Source organism: Lampetra planeri, chromosome 37 (genome assembly GCF_965212315.1).
Source record: "Lampetra planeri chromosome 37, kcLamPlan1.2.h2, whole genome shotgun sequence".
NCBI lineage: Eukaryota > Metazoa > Chordata > Hyperoartia > Petromyzontiformes > Petromyzontidae > Lampetra > Lampetra planeri.
The window spans coordinates 566,221-579,443 of NC_136143.1; the positions used below are offsets into that span (position 1 = coordinate 566,221).

Here is a 13,223-nt window from a genome sequence, read left to right on the forward strand (position 1 = left end):
TAGGAAATCCTCACTGATGTCCCAATACTTTTTCAGCATCTAAGCTCCTTTAATGAGTATTTTGTTCCATGTAGGAGACAAGGAGCAAACAATCTCACTTTTAAGCATAAGACACAACGATGACACAGTCATCTTCATAGAACATATAAGCATAAAACCGATTCTCACACGCACGATTTGATGCATATATCCTGAACCAATGGATGGAACGTGTCTGAGATTACATCCACCAGGGAGATGGAGCGATGAAGTCAGCATGTATGCAGTTGCTGGATGGATTGTTGCATCGCAGGATTGTGGGGGGTGGTGACAGCTTCGGGAAGTCTCCATCCAGCATACAAATCTATTTTTAGTCATGAATCGAATCCTTGTCCCTTTCCAAGTTTTAAGCACCATCAGCACCACAAAGCTTTAAACATGTTATGCCTGGAGTTATTAACATTTTAAGCATTACGGACACTTGTGACTGCTACACAGATAAATCAATTTCTCATAAACGGAGCTGTTTTTACAAACTCTTAAATCATTGCAAAGGTATAGACTGTGAGACACTCTCTTGATGGTGATAATGAATCACGGCGATGTGAGAGTGGAGAATGAGCAGTAATGATTTCCAAAACCCAACCACAAACAAAAATAATGTCATGCTTTAAGAAAAACTAGTAAAGTATTAAATGAAACCATAGTTAGAACATTAAAAGCAATACAGAAATTTTGGGTCAAAATGTCTCCCTGGTCAAATGAGCAATTGAGCAGGCCTTACCTCTGTATGGCATAGAATAGTAATGTGTAGTGGCATAGAATAGTAATGTAGCAGCATAGCGCTGGTTGCTGGCAGGGAAGGAGATCTGTGGCTTACGGCAGCCCTGGCGTCAGCAGGCCAGGTTATACACCAGAGGGGGGATCTAAGGGAATGGTCACAGCAGGGACACATCAAGAACACGCTGGTAGGTTCTAGAAAGGGGGCGTTGCCAGGGGTGGAGCCCGGCCACGCTGAGAGTATAAGAAGGGCCCCTGTAGGAGACCTCTGGGCTGTTGCGTGGAGTGGGATCCCCGTCATGCTGCTGAAGTCTTCGTCACCATTCTTCTCCTCGCCTTCGACGTCCTCCGCCCTGCCAACATCCGCTTCCTCAGGCCCGCAGGCAAGTCGTGATGCATCAGACACCCGGCCGCAAATGTCACATCATACATCCCCCTTGATGAGCGCGTCGGGTTCGCACACTGTCATCCCTCATCGTGTTATGGCGCATGAGCAACGGACTTCGGCGTCGAATGATTCGCCGCGGGGGGTGGGGCAGTGGAATGCGTTGGCGCACCGTGTTGTGGCGGCGGGCTCATCCACGGTAGTTGGATATGTTCAGGGGATAGATCTGAGGGTGCTGATCGACACAGGGGCGTCGGCTAGTATGATTTCTGAGCTTATTTCGAAGTCTTTGCCGCCGAGGTCCTGCTGTCTTAGCCCGGTCACTCGTGCGTGTGTCGCCGCGAATGGCGGGAGGTTGGGCATTATAGGCCAAATATTGGTGAAAGTCTGCATTGGGGACATTGAGTTGACAGGGCCGGTGTTGGTTTCTAGGACATTGGCTGTGATCTTCTCGCGAGGATACCCCTTAAGATTCTTGTTGATCAGGGTTGTATTGAATTGTCGTCGGAACGGCGGTTGGCTTTTCTGAAGTCTCCGACCCGGTAAAACGGGCCGAAGGAAACTGTTACGGTTCCTCCAGGTGCTCAGATGTTGGTGCCCTTGCGGTTGCGGAAGCAACTTGCTTTAACGGATATCGTTGAAGGGGTCCTTTTAACCCCTTCGAACAAGGCGATTCGGGGTCTCGCGTTGGTGGGGGCCCAAACTATAGTAAGAGGGGACCAGGAACCCTTTCTGCAAGTACTGAATGTCGGGCTGGGGGCTGCGGTGGTCCAAGCGGGTACAATTTTGTTCTACGCGACGGCGCTATGAAGAGGCCCGTGGGGGGCTGCAGAGGTCATTGCCATGGCGGAGCGAGGAGGCAAGTCGGATGGGGCTTGGACGCGTTGTGTGGGGAAAATTCGAAATTGTCCGGGGAACAGCAGGGCGAGTTGCATGCCTTGCTCCGAGAATTCGAGGATATTTTTAACCAGGGGAAATTTGATATTGGCCGCACGTCACTAATGCAACATCACATCAACACGGGTGCCGGCCAATGTAAACCACCAGCTGCGGAATTGCCATGTGCTGTTGTGGCCTCCATTGATGTTGCACCACCCGCAACAACTGCTCCTTGTGACAACACAATTGGTCTCACGCATGCTGAATGGAGACGCCTCCAGGTAGAGGATGCCTCCTTGTTAAAGTTGTGGCGTCACGTTGGGACGAGGGGGAGTAAAAATATGCCAGCGGAAATGTCCCTTATAAGACTCCATGACGGACTGTTGATAAGGTGGGATGAGGAACTGCAAAGTCATTGCAATTGTAGTGCCGACTGCTCTACGGGGTAAACTTACACGGGCTGTCCACGTGAAATTAATGCACCTTGGGGTACGTAAAACTTTGCCGACACTGAAGCGTGACTTCTTTTGGCCCGGGATGACGGATGATGTGTACCACATGGTCAGGGGATGCACTGACTGCGCACGCCGCAAGCCACCGCTGAGGCAGGTCCAGCTGCCGTTACAATACATTGCGGTGTCTCGTATTAATGAGCTGGTTGCTCTGGACATCCTCGGGCCATTTCCTGCCACTCAGAGGGGAAATAAATTCCTCCTCGTTGGGGTGGAATACCTGTCCCAGTGGCCGGTGGCGTGGCCTCTGCCAGATCAGTCGGCCGCATCCATTGCGGACACATTTTTACACAGGTACGTTTTGGACAAAGGGGCCCTGGAACAACTCCTTATGGACCAGGGGTGACATTTTTCTTCGAAATTGTTAAAGGAGGTGTGCGATTCCCTGGGTACAAAAACATCCAGACATCGCCCTACCATCCCCAGACGGACGGGATGGTAGAACGCTTGCACAAGACTCATACGTCCATGTTGTGCCAACAGGTTCATGAGGCACATTCCAGGTGTCCTGGCCTTATATAGGATGGCCTCTCACGCCTCAACAGGATTCTCGCCGTTTTACCTCATGTATGGGAGGGAAAGTGACCCTCCCATGGAGGCTCAGTTAGGCATAGACTTGGGCAAAAAAGTCCATTATGCCCTATTAGGCGGCTGACGGAGGCGCAGGAGGCGTCTCGAGAGAATTCGGCTAAGCGACAGACCGCGAATGAAAAACTTGTAGGGCAACGGGAGTCCGGGACCCCATGAACCGCTGGGGACAAGGCGTGGTTGCATTGTCCCCAGGTGCCCCTAGGTACGTCCCCCAAATTGCACCGGCCGTGGCAGGGCCATGTTGAGGTGATTGAAGTTAAGAAGCTGCAGTGCGTGCGTATACGGGTCGGTTGCCGGCGCTGGTTTGTGCACCCATCACGGTTGAAGCCCTATATTGCACCCTGTGTTGACAGTTCATCTCCACCTCCTGAGTGTCGGGTGTCTGACGTGTCCGACAAACCAGGGCGAGTGAGCCCGGAGGTTATGCCCAGGATTCCATTATATCACCCACAAAATGCCAGCGCCTGATGCCCGCAGATCCACCGACAGCACCTCCGAAGGACGGACCGGGGGTGACAGACCGGTTGCCATCTTCTTCCCGGCAGGGGCCGCGCCCATTAGGCCATTTCCGTATTGTCCCCGGGGTCCCCAGCACGCCAATTCCCATCCCAGCTAGGGGTCCGGCGGCGAGGACCCACTCGAAAAGTGTTTCGTTTCGATAACCCGCCCCTTTTCCATTGTTCACTTCCTTGCAGTTCGGGTTCGTTGTTGAGGGTTCTCGCCTAGAATTTGTTATTCCTCCATGTTAGCTTTGTTGCATTAGCGCATTTGTGCAGTTCCCCTCTACATAGGTGATTGATGTCAGCCGGGATGGCTGTTTTTTTTTTCACGGAGGTAGGTGATGTGGTGGCATAAAATAGTAAAGTGTAAATCTTAACTTAAAGCTTTCATAACTGCAGGAATTCATATTCTTTGGGTCTTTCGGTAAAGCCACATAGATAGAAAAATAATCAAAATGTTATTTTCTTATTATTTTTATATCTACGTGGCTTTACCGAAAGACCCAAAGAATAGTAATGTAGCAACATAGCACTGGCTGCTGGCAGGGAAGTGGTCTGCGGCTTACGGCAGCCCTGACGTCAGCAGGCCAGGTTATACACCAGAGGGGGATCTAAGGGAAAGGTCACAGAAGGGGCACACTGAGAACCCCCTGGTAGGTTCTAGAAAGGGGGGGCCGGGAGTGGAGCCCGGCCACGCTGAGAGTATAACAAGGGCCCCTGTAGGGGACCTCGGGGCTGTTGTGTGGAGTGGGATCCCCATCGTGCTGCTGAAGTCTTTGTTACCGTTCTTCTCGTCGTCTTCACCATCCTTCTTGTCATCGTCTTCACCATCTCGGGGCGTCGCCAGTCAGGCAGCCTACCAACTGTCCTGACTGAGTAATGTCGCCGACAATAGACGGACTAATTATAAAGTGTTAACCCCGATGGTGCTTGTTAATAAAAGAAGTGCCTCCAACTCTTATCGTCTCCGAGATAGTCACTACACCTCCATTTGTAGCTCTTAGCAAGTAGCGGAAATTCCACATTCTCATTGTATGGACCAGTCAAGACATAGAAACACAAGTTATATTTTTATAGGTAGGCTTTCACAACCAATATTGATTCATAATTAGTTTATTTTGGGTTAGGTTGTGTAGGTATGGCACCTGAGTACTACCTGGAAAGTAATTATGAATAATAATAATAATACAAAGAATCGTAATGATGCCAATGTAATGTGACCATTTAAATTGACACTTAACTAAAATCGTGATAACATGGAAAAAAATATCTTCAATCAACCCCATATTACTAAACTCCTCATTGTACTAACCCTCATGTAATACTAAATTGATCGGAAAGCAACATATCTTCTATGACTAATTCCTCACAGTTCTACACCCATAATGTTAATTGTATTAACCCTATTGACCATTTAATGCTGAACTAAAATCACAATAGCATTGAAACTTTTACTGCATTACTAACACAATATATAATTGTGTTAATAATATAATTAATATAATTAAGGAAAGCCTATTTTCACAACCACTAAACAGATTAACCTTATTACACAAATCTACTCTGCCAATCACAACCAATCAACCAGAAATCAAAGCTAATTGTTAAACTGGATGATTTCATGGCACCTACCTAAGGACTTAAACCGGGAAGCTCCTTTAAACAAGATTTGAGCTTTTGTTACCACCTCATGATGCTGGATGTAATGTACAACGAAACAAATATAATTGCAAAATGTGTATTGCTTTTCAACATTCCGGTTTTCTGAAAACCCAAATCAATTGCCATTTTGCCCACCTAACAAATGTATTTAATTGGCTATGTTTGGTGATAGTTCTTTTTAAAAAATGTCATACCTCCACAATCTCGCCAAAAAGACACAAATTATGGATCAAAAACACTACTGTTGAATGTTGCTCACCTTGTACTCGTTTTTTTATCAATCTCATAGGATTTATAAGCTTAGGCAACCCTTGACGGTTGACCTGGATGTGAACTGGCAATCTAATTGCGAGTAGAGTGCTTTGTTAACAATTACCACTATACTGATTTAAATTCATGATTGTTTAATGCAAGATTTCCAATAACTCCTATTGGTTTCTCCACACTAAGTGGTTGAGTTCACCAAGTGGAGCTCATGATATAGATTCATAGAACCTGCAAAAATATTCTGGACCACTCAATGTAGAGACAACCAGTGTCTTAATGCGTGGGGACTAGCTCCCACCACAGGAACGTGGAATTTCCACCAATGCCACTTAGCCAGCATTAAGCAAGCACCTGTGACAGCATGGACCCTTGTTTGATGCTGGTTGAATGGTTCCGAGGAGAGGGAACAATAAAATAGGCTCTTTGTGGATGAGGCTGAAAAGATTGTTTCATCTCAGGGCCATGAGAGATGGAAACGGCATGGGGTAGGTATCATCCAAGCATTGGATTGATAATGGATGATGATTAGTTTGTGACATTGCCCAGAGGTAACGTGTTTCCAGAGGTTGGCAGTTTGAGCCCAGCGCCCAGCACGGTTTATATTGCGGGAATATTAACCGTAAAAATATGCACTGTCTGCTTCACAGTGAACATTAAAAATCCCGTGACGAATTCAAAAAAGATTCGGCCATGTGTGGCAGCGTCATGATCCGTATTTGATAAATTACTCACAATTTATTTAACTGGGACAAAAATAGTAACATTTACTCCTCCCAATGCCCACATTCTGGCCTCTGCTGCGTGCTCATTGTGCCTTGCAGGGACAGGTGCCTACAAGTGCCCCCTCCCAATCATGCATAGAATTTCCATGAGTCGTGCCTGAACTAAGCCATGCATGTATGAATGTTGAACTTCTTTCGCACCGTACGTAGCCAACTGCGTTAATTGGAGATGCGGGGGAAGGACAACAGACTATCACCGAGCTGCTCATGCATGTTTGAAAGCAACTGAACAGCTCAAGCCTGAGCTGAGCCGTATTAGAGGCCATGGTAGAGCCGAACCGCCACTAAATATACGGCCCTAAGTGATGATAAAGCAGGTGCCTGGCACAACACCCAGTTACCTGGATCACGTTGAGTCGGCCAGTGTCGCAGAAGTCCCTTAGCCCGATCTCGGTGCCCATGTACCAGCCGTTAAAGGGACACGCGGTGAACTCCAGGCCGCCCACCTCCAGGGCCATGTTGGCCACAGCTGGCACCGCATACCAGCGCAGACCCATATCCACAAACCAGTCATACCTGCCAGAGAGTACGGAGAGGTCAAGAGGTTGTGAGAGGTCTAGAAGATCACAGTGAGATCAAAAGGAAGTTGTCAGATGAAGGTCACAGGTCAAGGTCATGAGGAGATCACAGGGCAGTCACATGCAAGTCAAAAGGTCATTGCCAGGTTAGGTTATCCGGTTATGTGGAGGCCAATGTAAAGTTAATGGAAGGACAAGAGGTCATGGGGAATTCATAGAGAGGTCAACAGGAAGTCAATGTTAAGGTCATACAGAAGCCATGGGAAGATGAGGCTTATTTAACAAGTGAAATATTTAAACTAAGATCGTTGTTATGAATCGTTAAAGTTTCATTTTTGTAAAACTTTGCTAACCTCCATAAATATTTTAAGGGGGCAACTCAATCCATTTCATTGTGCTACAACATTCGGGCTGTTAAACTGGCTCCAATGAGATGGCATTTGTCAATATTTAATCATGTATTCACGAGCAGAGGTTTGTACGCATGATATCGACGTGTGTGCCACCCCAGGCCTAGTTTTTGTACAGCCCTTTGTCAATCCACTGCTGAATGTGGGCCACCCTTCAGTGGATGAGGATTATTTGACCATACTTCACCATGCTTGTCAGCATGAATTTATCAAGGCAGGGAGCATAGGAGTACTATACAGTATAATGGATTTTGGCGCACTGCCCTCTGCTCGACAGCCTATAACGCCTAGTATACGCTGTGGCCATCCATCCAAGCACTATCCAGGCTCAAATCTGCTGAGCTTCCGAGATCTGACAAGACCAGGCGTACTTCGGGTGATTTGGTTACAGGCAAGTTATTGCTCTGATGTGTAAATTTGATTCTGTCTGCTTTTATACAGAAAATACAACATCCCTAAACCAGTTTTCGTGACTGCAGGACTAACTTCTTGGCTCTTTCGGTAAAGTCACGTAGGAATAAAATTAATTAGGTAATAAAATACGACGTTTCTATTGCAACACAAGCAATCATCATCAGGTGCAAATGATAAGAGAAAAACCTAGTAAACTTAGAAATATAATGCAATACAACACAGGGTGGTCGGCTAACATAACAGTCAAGTTTAAACCACCTCTACGGGAAGGATTTAAGTTAGTTTTCTCTCTCTCCCTGTGTCTCTGTGTTGTCTCTCTCTGCTTATGTGTCTGTCCATGTTCCTCCGTGTCTGTGTTTTGTCTCTCTCTCAAATGTAGCACTCTTTGGAAGGACGTAATCAACCAGGTAGGGTATTGACTGTTATATTAGCCGACTCTATGTGTTGTATTGCATTATATTTCTAAGTTTACTAGGTTTTTTTTCTCTTCTCATTCATTTGTACCTGATGATGAATGCTTGTTTTGCAATCGAAACGTCGTATTCTATTATTTAATTATTTTTCTTTCTATGTGCCTTTACCGAAAGATCTAAAAAGTTATCCCTAAACCAATTACGAGAAAACTCGCCAAAGCTTGTCAGTACCAATTTAGAGTTCTGTGTAGTTTTGTGGCAAAATTAGCAAGAATAAACCGTCAAAAAGCAAGTTTATTATTTTAAAAAAAAACATAATTATTCTGTATCAGTATGATTAACGCACTTGCATTACAACACAAGCAAGTTGGTTGGTGTTGGAGCCTAACGTACATGTCCATGAGCAAACACATATATTTGTGAATGGGGTCCAGTGCTCTTACCAATAACACCTGCTAATCCAGCAGCATTTGTTTAACAAGCTTGGCTGTTGATGAGACCCAGAGGGTCAAAACAAGTTCAGTTTGCTTCCTTAAATTAACGCTTTTGGATAATATTAATCTGAAAAGTAATACTGATCTACAAATGTTTTATTTATATGTGGAGATACAGAAGGGGTTCTGCTTATATTTTGTTGAACCCACATTTTTACAAAGTTGGATCTCCTAGTGGTGATTGGCACAGTTACGGCTACGTACGGTGCAAAATAAGCTCAACATTCATACATAGTTAGTTGTATTGAATTTCATGTTTTTACGTATGATTGCAGGTACAGACGTACAGGTCGGACATGTATTTCCAACAATGATAATAAGCGCCGTGCACAGACTCCATTGTTATCTTAATTTTAATATGGGGACGTACTCTGTCTCGACATGTGCTCAGTGGGATATATTGTGCAGGTGGTACAAAGGGGTCCAGGTGCCAGTCTACACAGGAAGGGGTGGGGGGGCAGGAGAAAGGACCCTCCATTTCAGTCCTTATGCCAGGGCCCCATGACAACCAAGCTACTGATTTTCATGTTCTAGAAGAGCCCACAATATGCATTTGTAGAGGTATTACGTAACGGGGTGTGGCGAGCTGTTACGTTGGGGGTGTCTACATCAACGTCCGCAAACGGTCACCACCCTGGGGGGCTGTGTGGAGGCTGTGGCTGGGATCCCACACAGCCCCGCCCCTCGGGGGGGGGGGTTAGGTATATAAGGCGGTGAGAGAGAGAGAGCTCTAGGCAGTCGTCGGAGTCAGAAGACGATGAAGAGCCAGTGAAGATTGAAGACCGACTAGCCTAGCCCTGGGACTACCCTGTCTAGCAGTTCTTATAAGAGCCGAGCAGGGCAAGCCAGGGGCGACCTCAGAGAGCGAGGTCTGGGTCCCTGTGAGGGCCAGACTCGAGTGGCTGAGGGTCGGGCCTGAGCCGAAGCTGGGCCAGGTCAGTTAGCCTCCTTTAGGATGGTCTGAGATAGAGGGGTGTAGTAGGAGCTAACGAGGAACGTTAGCTGAGGAACACATCCTCTAGTAGAATCGGGTGAAGGGGCCGTTACCCCTTCAAGTGTGAGGGTTCGCTACGTGCTGTATCGTAGCTCCTGTTAATAAATACGTGTTGCCTCCATCGACGTCTCCTGCACTACTTACGCTCACTACACATTGGCCACCAACTCCTCTATTCTCAAACCTTATCACCTCGCGTCACAGTCACGGATGTGAGACCTGCTGGGGTTTTGGGTGCCTTTGCTATATTTATTTGTGTATCATCTATGAACTGACTGATCCTAACCATCATCATCAGCCAAGATTAATCCACTGCTGGATGAAGACCCAGGCGCCAAACCAAGAAGAGGAGGACAAATTGGACAGGAGTGCCAATGCCAACTGTGCTACGCCACTGCCTCTATGCCCAATGCCTCCCCCCCACCACCAGACTTTCAACCCCTCTCCATCCCGAACTGAGCTGACATCATCGTATTTTCTCATCAAACTTCGGTGACTAAGCCCATAGCTGACCACACGTGGTCGGTAGGCAGCCCTCGCAAATCACATTAGCGGAGTCGTGCTCGGAATGGAAATGCATGCATGCGAATGAGAGGGGGTCATGTGGGGTGCAACTGGAAAGGGTGACCCCTCCAAATTGATTTGTGTGTGTTCTGTCCTTTGGAAAAGTGTGCAGCCGGTGGTAAAAAACAAATCAAAGGAACGAAGGTATATGCGCGTTGCACATTGGTCCCGGCAGGGTCAAGCAATGAGCCTAAGCAAACTGTGTCACTCGAATTTTATCATTCTCCAATTGTTGTGTTCGTATATGTGTATACAGCATACATACACACAACCAATATATACACACACACATTTACACACACCCCGCATGGGGACAGAGGAACATATACACGCAAAGACAAAGATCCCCATATAGCCTTAACAGACTGTTGGAACAAGTACTGTAAGCGAGCACACATGAAGGTCGGCAAGGGCACACGAGGGAGTGGGTGGCCAGTACCACAATATTAATAATAAACGTATTAAAAAGTCAGGCCTAAATTACAAACAAAGGGGAATGGCCCATGCTTGACCCATGCTCTGGCAGTTGGTGAGGTGATGATTAAAAACAGTCAGGTGATACAGTAGTTCATTGTCTAATGAAGCTCAAAGCAGTTTGAGTAAAACATCGGATTTGATGTAAAATTCGGTTATGAAAAAGTCTCAAGCCATCGGTGAGATTCATTGGTCAGAATTGGATAAATACATTGGCACGAATAAATGACATATTTGTAAACGTGACAATCTTGTTGAATGCTGGAAGGTTAATGATCAGAATTAACATAAAACTACCACGTGGCCTAACCCGAAAAAAAAATATGCATCATCACCAAATAATTTGTGAAATGCAAACCGCATCACCAGTAACTTTGTATGGTTTATTTTTATCTATGAGAAAAGAATCTGAAAACTCGGAGGAAAGCCATGCAGAACAGGGGGATAACCTATAAACTCATACACAAAACCCAAGCTGGGAATCGAACACAGGACCTTTTTGTTGTGATCCCCAATTGTTACCACTGCAACACCCTGCTGTCCTATATAGAAATATACAGTACATTTACATGTCATAATCAACGTTTTTGGGTTTAGATCGCGTTATTTATAAATGTGTCGTAACCCTCCACCACCCGACACGGCCAATCAGTAAAAAAGTGTCACGTTGACAAAAAACAAATAGTTCACTGCTTTAGCCCACCGGTGTGTTGAAGAGTGAAACCACAACATTTACAATTTTTGAGTACGACGTTCGCTGGTAATTGCATCCAGCATCATCGGGCAATTCGCCAGAATGGAGGGTTACGACACATTTATAAATAACGCGATCTAAACCCAAAAACGTTGATTATGAATAATATTGGTCGCGAAAGCCTACGTGTTAAACTGACATTTACATGTGTCTGAACTGGTACTGGTCAGTAAACTGAAGCTTGGTGAAGTATGATAAAAAAAAAACATTATGATCAAAAGGCGAGGGCGACGGAAAATCAAATATTAAAAGATCCCCTGTACAGCCTTAACAGATTGTTGGGGCAAGTGCTATTAGCGAGCACCTATTAAGTCCAGAACGGTACACGAGGGGGTGGGTGGCCAGCATCACGCCCGACCGCCTTTGTCTCCCTAGTGGCAATGTTTACATACCAAACCAGGTACTTATTTCAGGCTGAGTCGACCTAGGGAAGGTCCAGCACCAGTTCAAATAATCGTTACTAGTGTTGGCCGTGAGCGGAAATCGAACTCGGGTCGCTGGGTTCATAGCGCAGTGCGCTAACCACTACACTGCCGCTCCCCATACATATGCCCACTCACACACCTTCACGTTCAATGTACCTCCTGCTTCTCCTACGATTCGGTGTCACGGCGGGAGGTCGTGGGTTTAGATGTGTGCATGCGTCAATGTGGCTCCACATTATTACATTTGGATGCAATAAATTATCTTCTTGGTTCTTTCGGTAAAGTCACGTAGAAGGGAAGTAATAAAATAATAAAAATAAAACATAATAAAACAATTCTCACGACGTTTCGGCCACAACGCAAGCAGCCATCCTCAGGCGAAGAATGAAACACCCCAAGCTTGGAGCGTATATTTAAGCTGGGTTAGAGGGGGGGGAGGTGGGAAGAAGAGCGCCTAAACAAAATAATTTGCATATCAAGAGGAATTCAGCATATGGAAAATGCGTAGGAGGTGGGCGGGGGGGGTTCCAAATCAATACTATGCCCGTGCATTATGCAGGATTAGCAGCATCAAAGGGGGGGGGGGAAGGGGGGGAGCATTAACAAAGGAAAGGAATGTTAATAGTATGTAGCTGTAGTTACTAAACAACCACGTAAAAAACTACAGTATAAACTGCATGACAAACTAAAGTATAAACTACATAGCATCATCAGTAAACTTACTATACTCTACAATAAGCTGAGTTACTAACAGTAAGTAATACATGAAAAATTCTACGTTGTAAAAAATTATATAATATGCTTCCATCTAAACTTTATTCTCATACATCACACGCGTCTATACCGTACTATATACTTCCATAGGCAAAACCAACATTAAATTACATACTGTATTGCTATAAACCACCCTATACCTTATACATTTTTAATATAACACTATGTATTATTCTACCCACCCTAATGTGTATCAAAATGGTTTATTACGTCCTTCCAGTGATTGCTAAGCCAGAATCCATCTTCTCGGTTAAAATTGTCTCTGTGTTTGTAAATGTGGATCGCCTCATGTACGAATCTCTCATGATAGCCAGATGGCTTGCAGAGAACCTCTGTCTTGGAGAAGTCAATGTCATGTGAGCCCACTGAGTTGTAACAGTGATCTGCCACGGCTGAGGTGTTTGTCCTACAGTGTTTCAGGTCAGCTTTATGTTCACGGATGCGGTCCGAGACATGTCGTTTGGTTTCCCCAATGTAACTGCTACCACAGAGGCAACTTAGTTTGTAGACACCAGGGTACTGTATGTCTGGAACCACATCTTTTACAGACGGTACCAGATCACGGATTTTATGTACTGTGTTGAATCGGACCTGGATCTTGTGTTTAATCAGGATTTTGGAGATCTTTTTTGTGACCCCAGCAATGTAGGGT

At 45.7% G+C, this 13,223-nt stretch overlaps 1 protein-coding gene across 2 annotated transcripts in view; it reads right to left on the bottom strand.

Moving 5' to 3' along the window:
* The window catches only part of LOC144730848 (nitric oxide synthase 1-like), a 67,613-nt gene that overhangs the window by 34,337 nt on the left and 20,053 nt on the right, over positions 1–13,223 (bottom strand). For both annotated transcript variants that reach the window (XM_078611624.1, XM_078611622.1), the window contains exon 9: positions 6,679–6,853. In XM_078611624.1, coding sequence (XP_078467750.1) covers positions 6,679–6,853 — 175 coding nt within the window. The remainder of the gene's footprint in view (positions 1–6,678; positions 6,854–13,223) is intronic.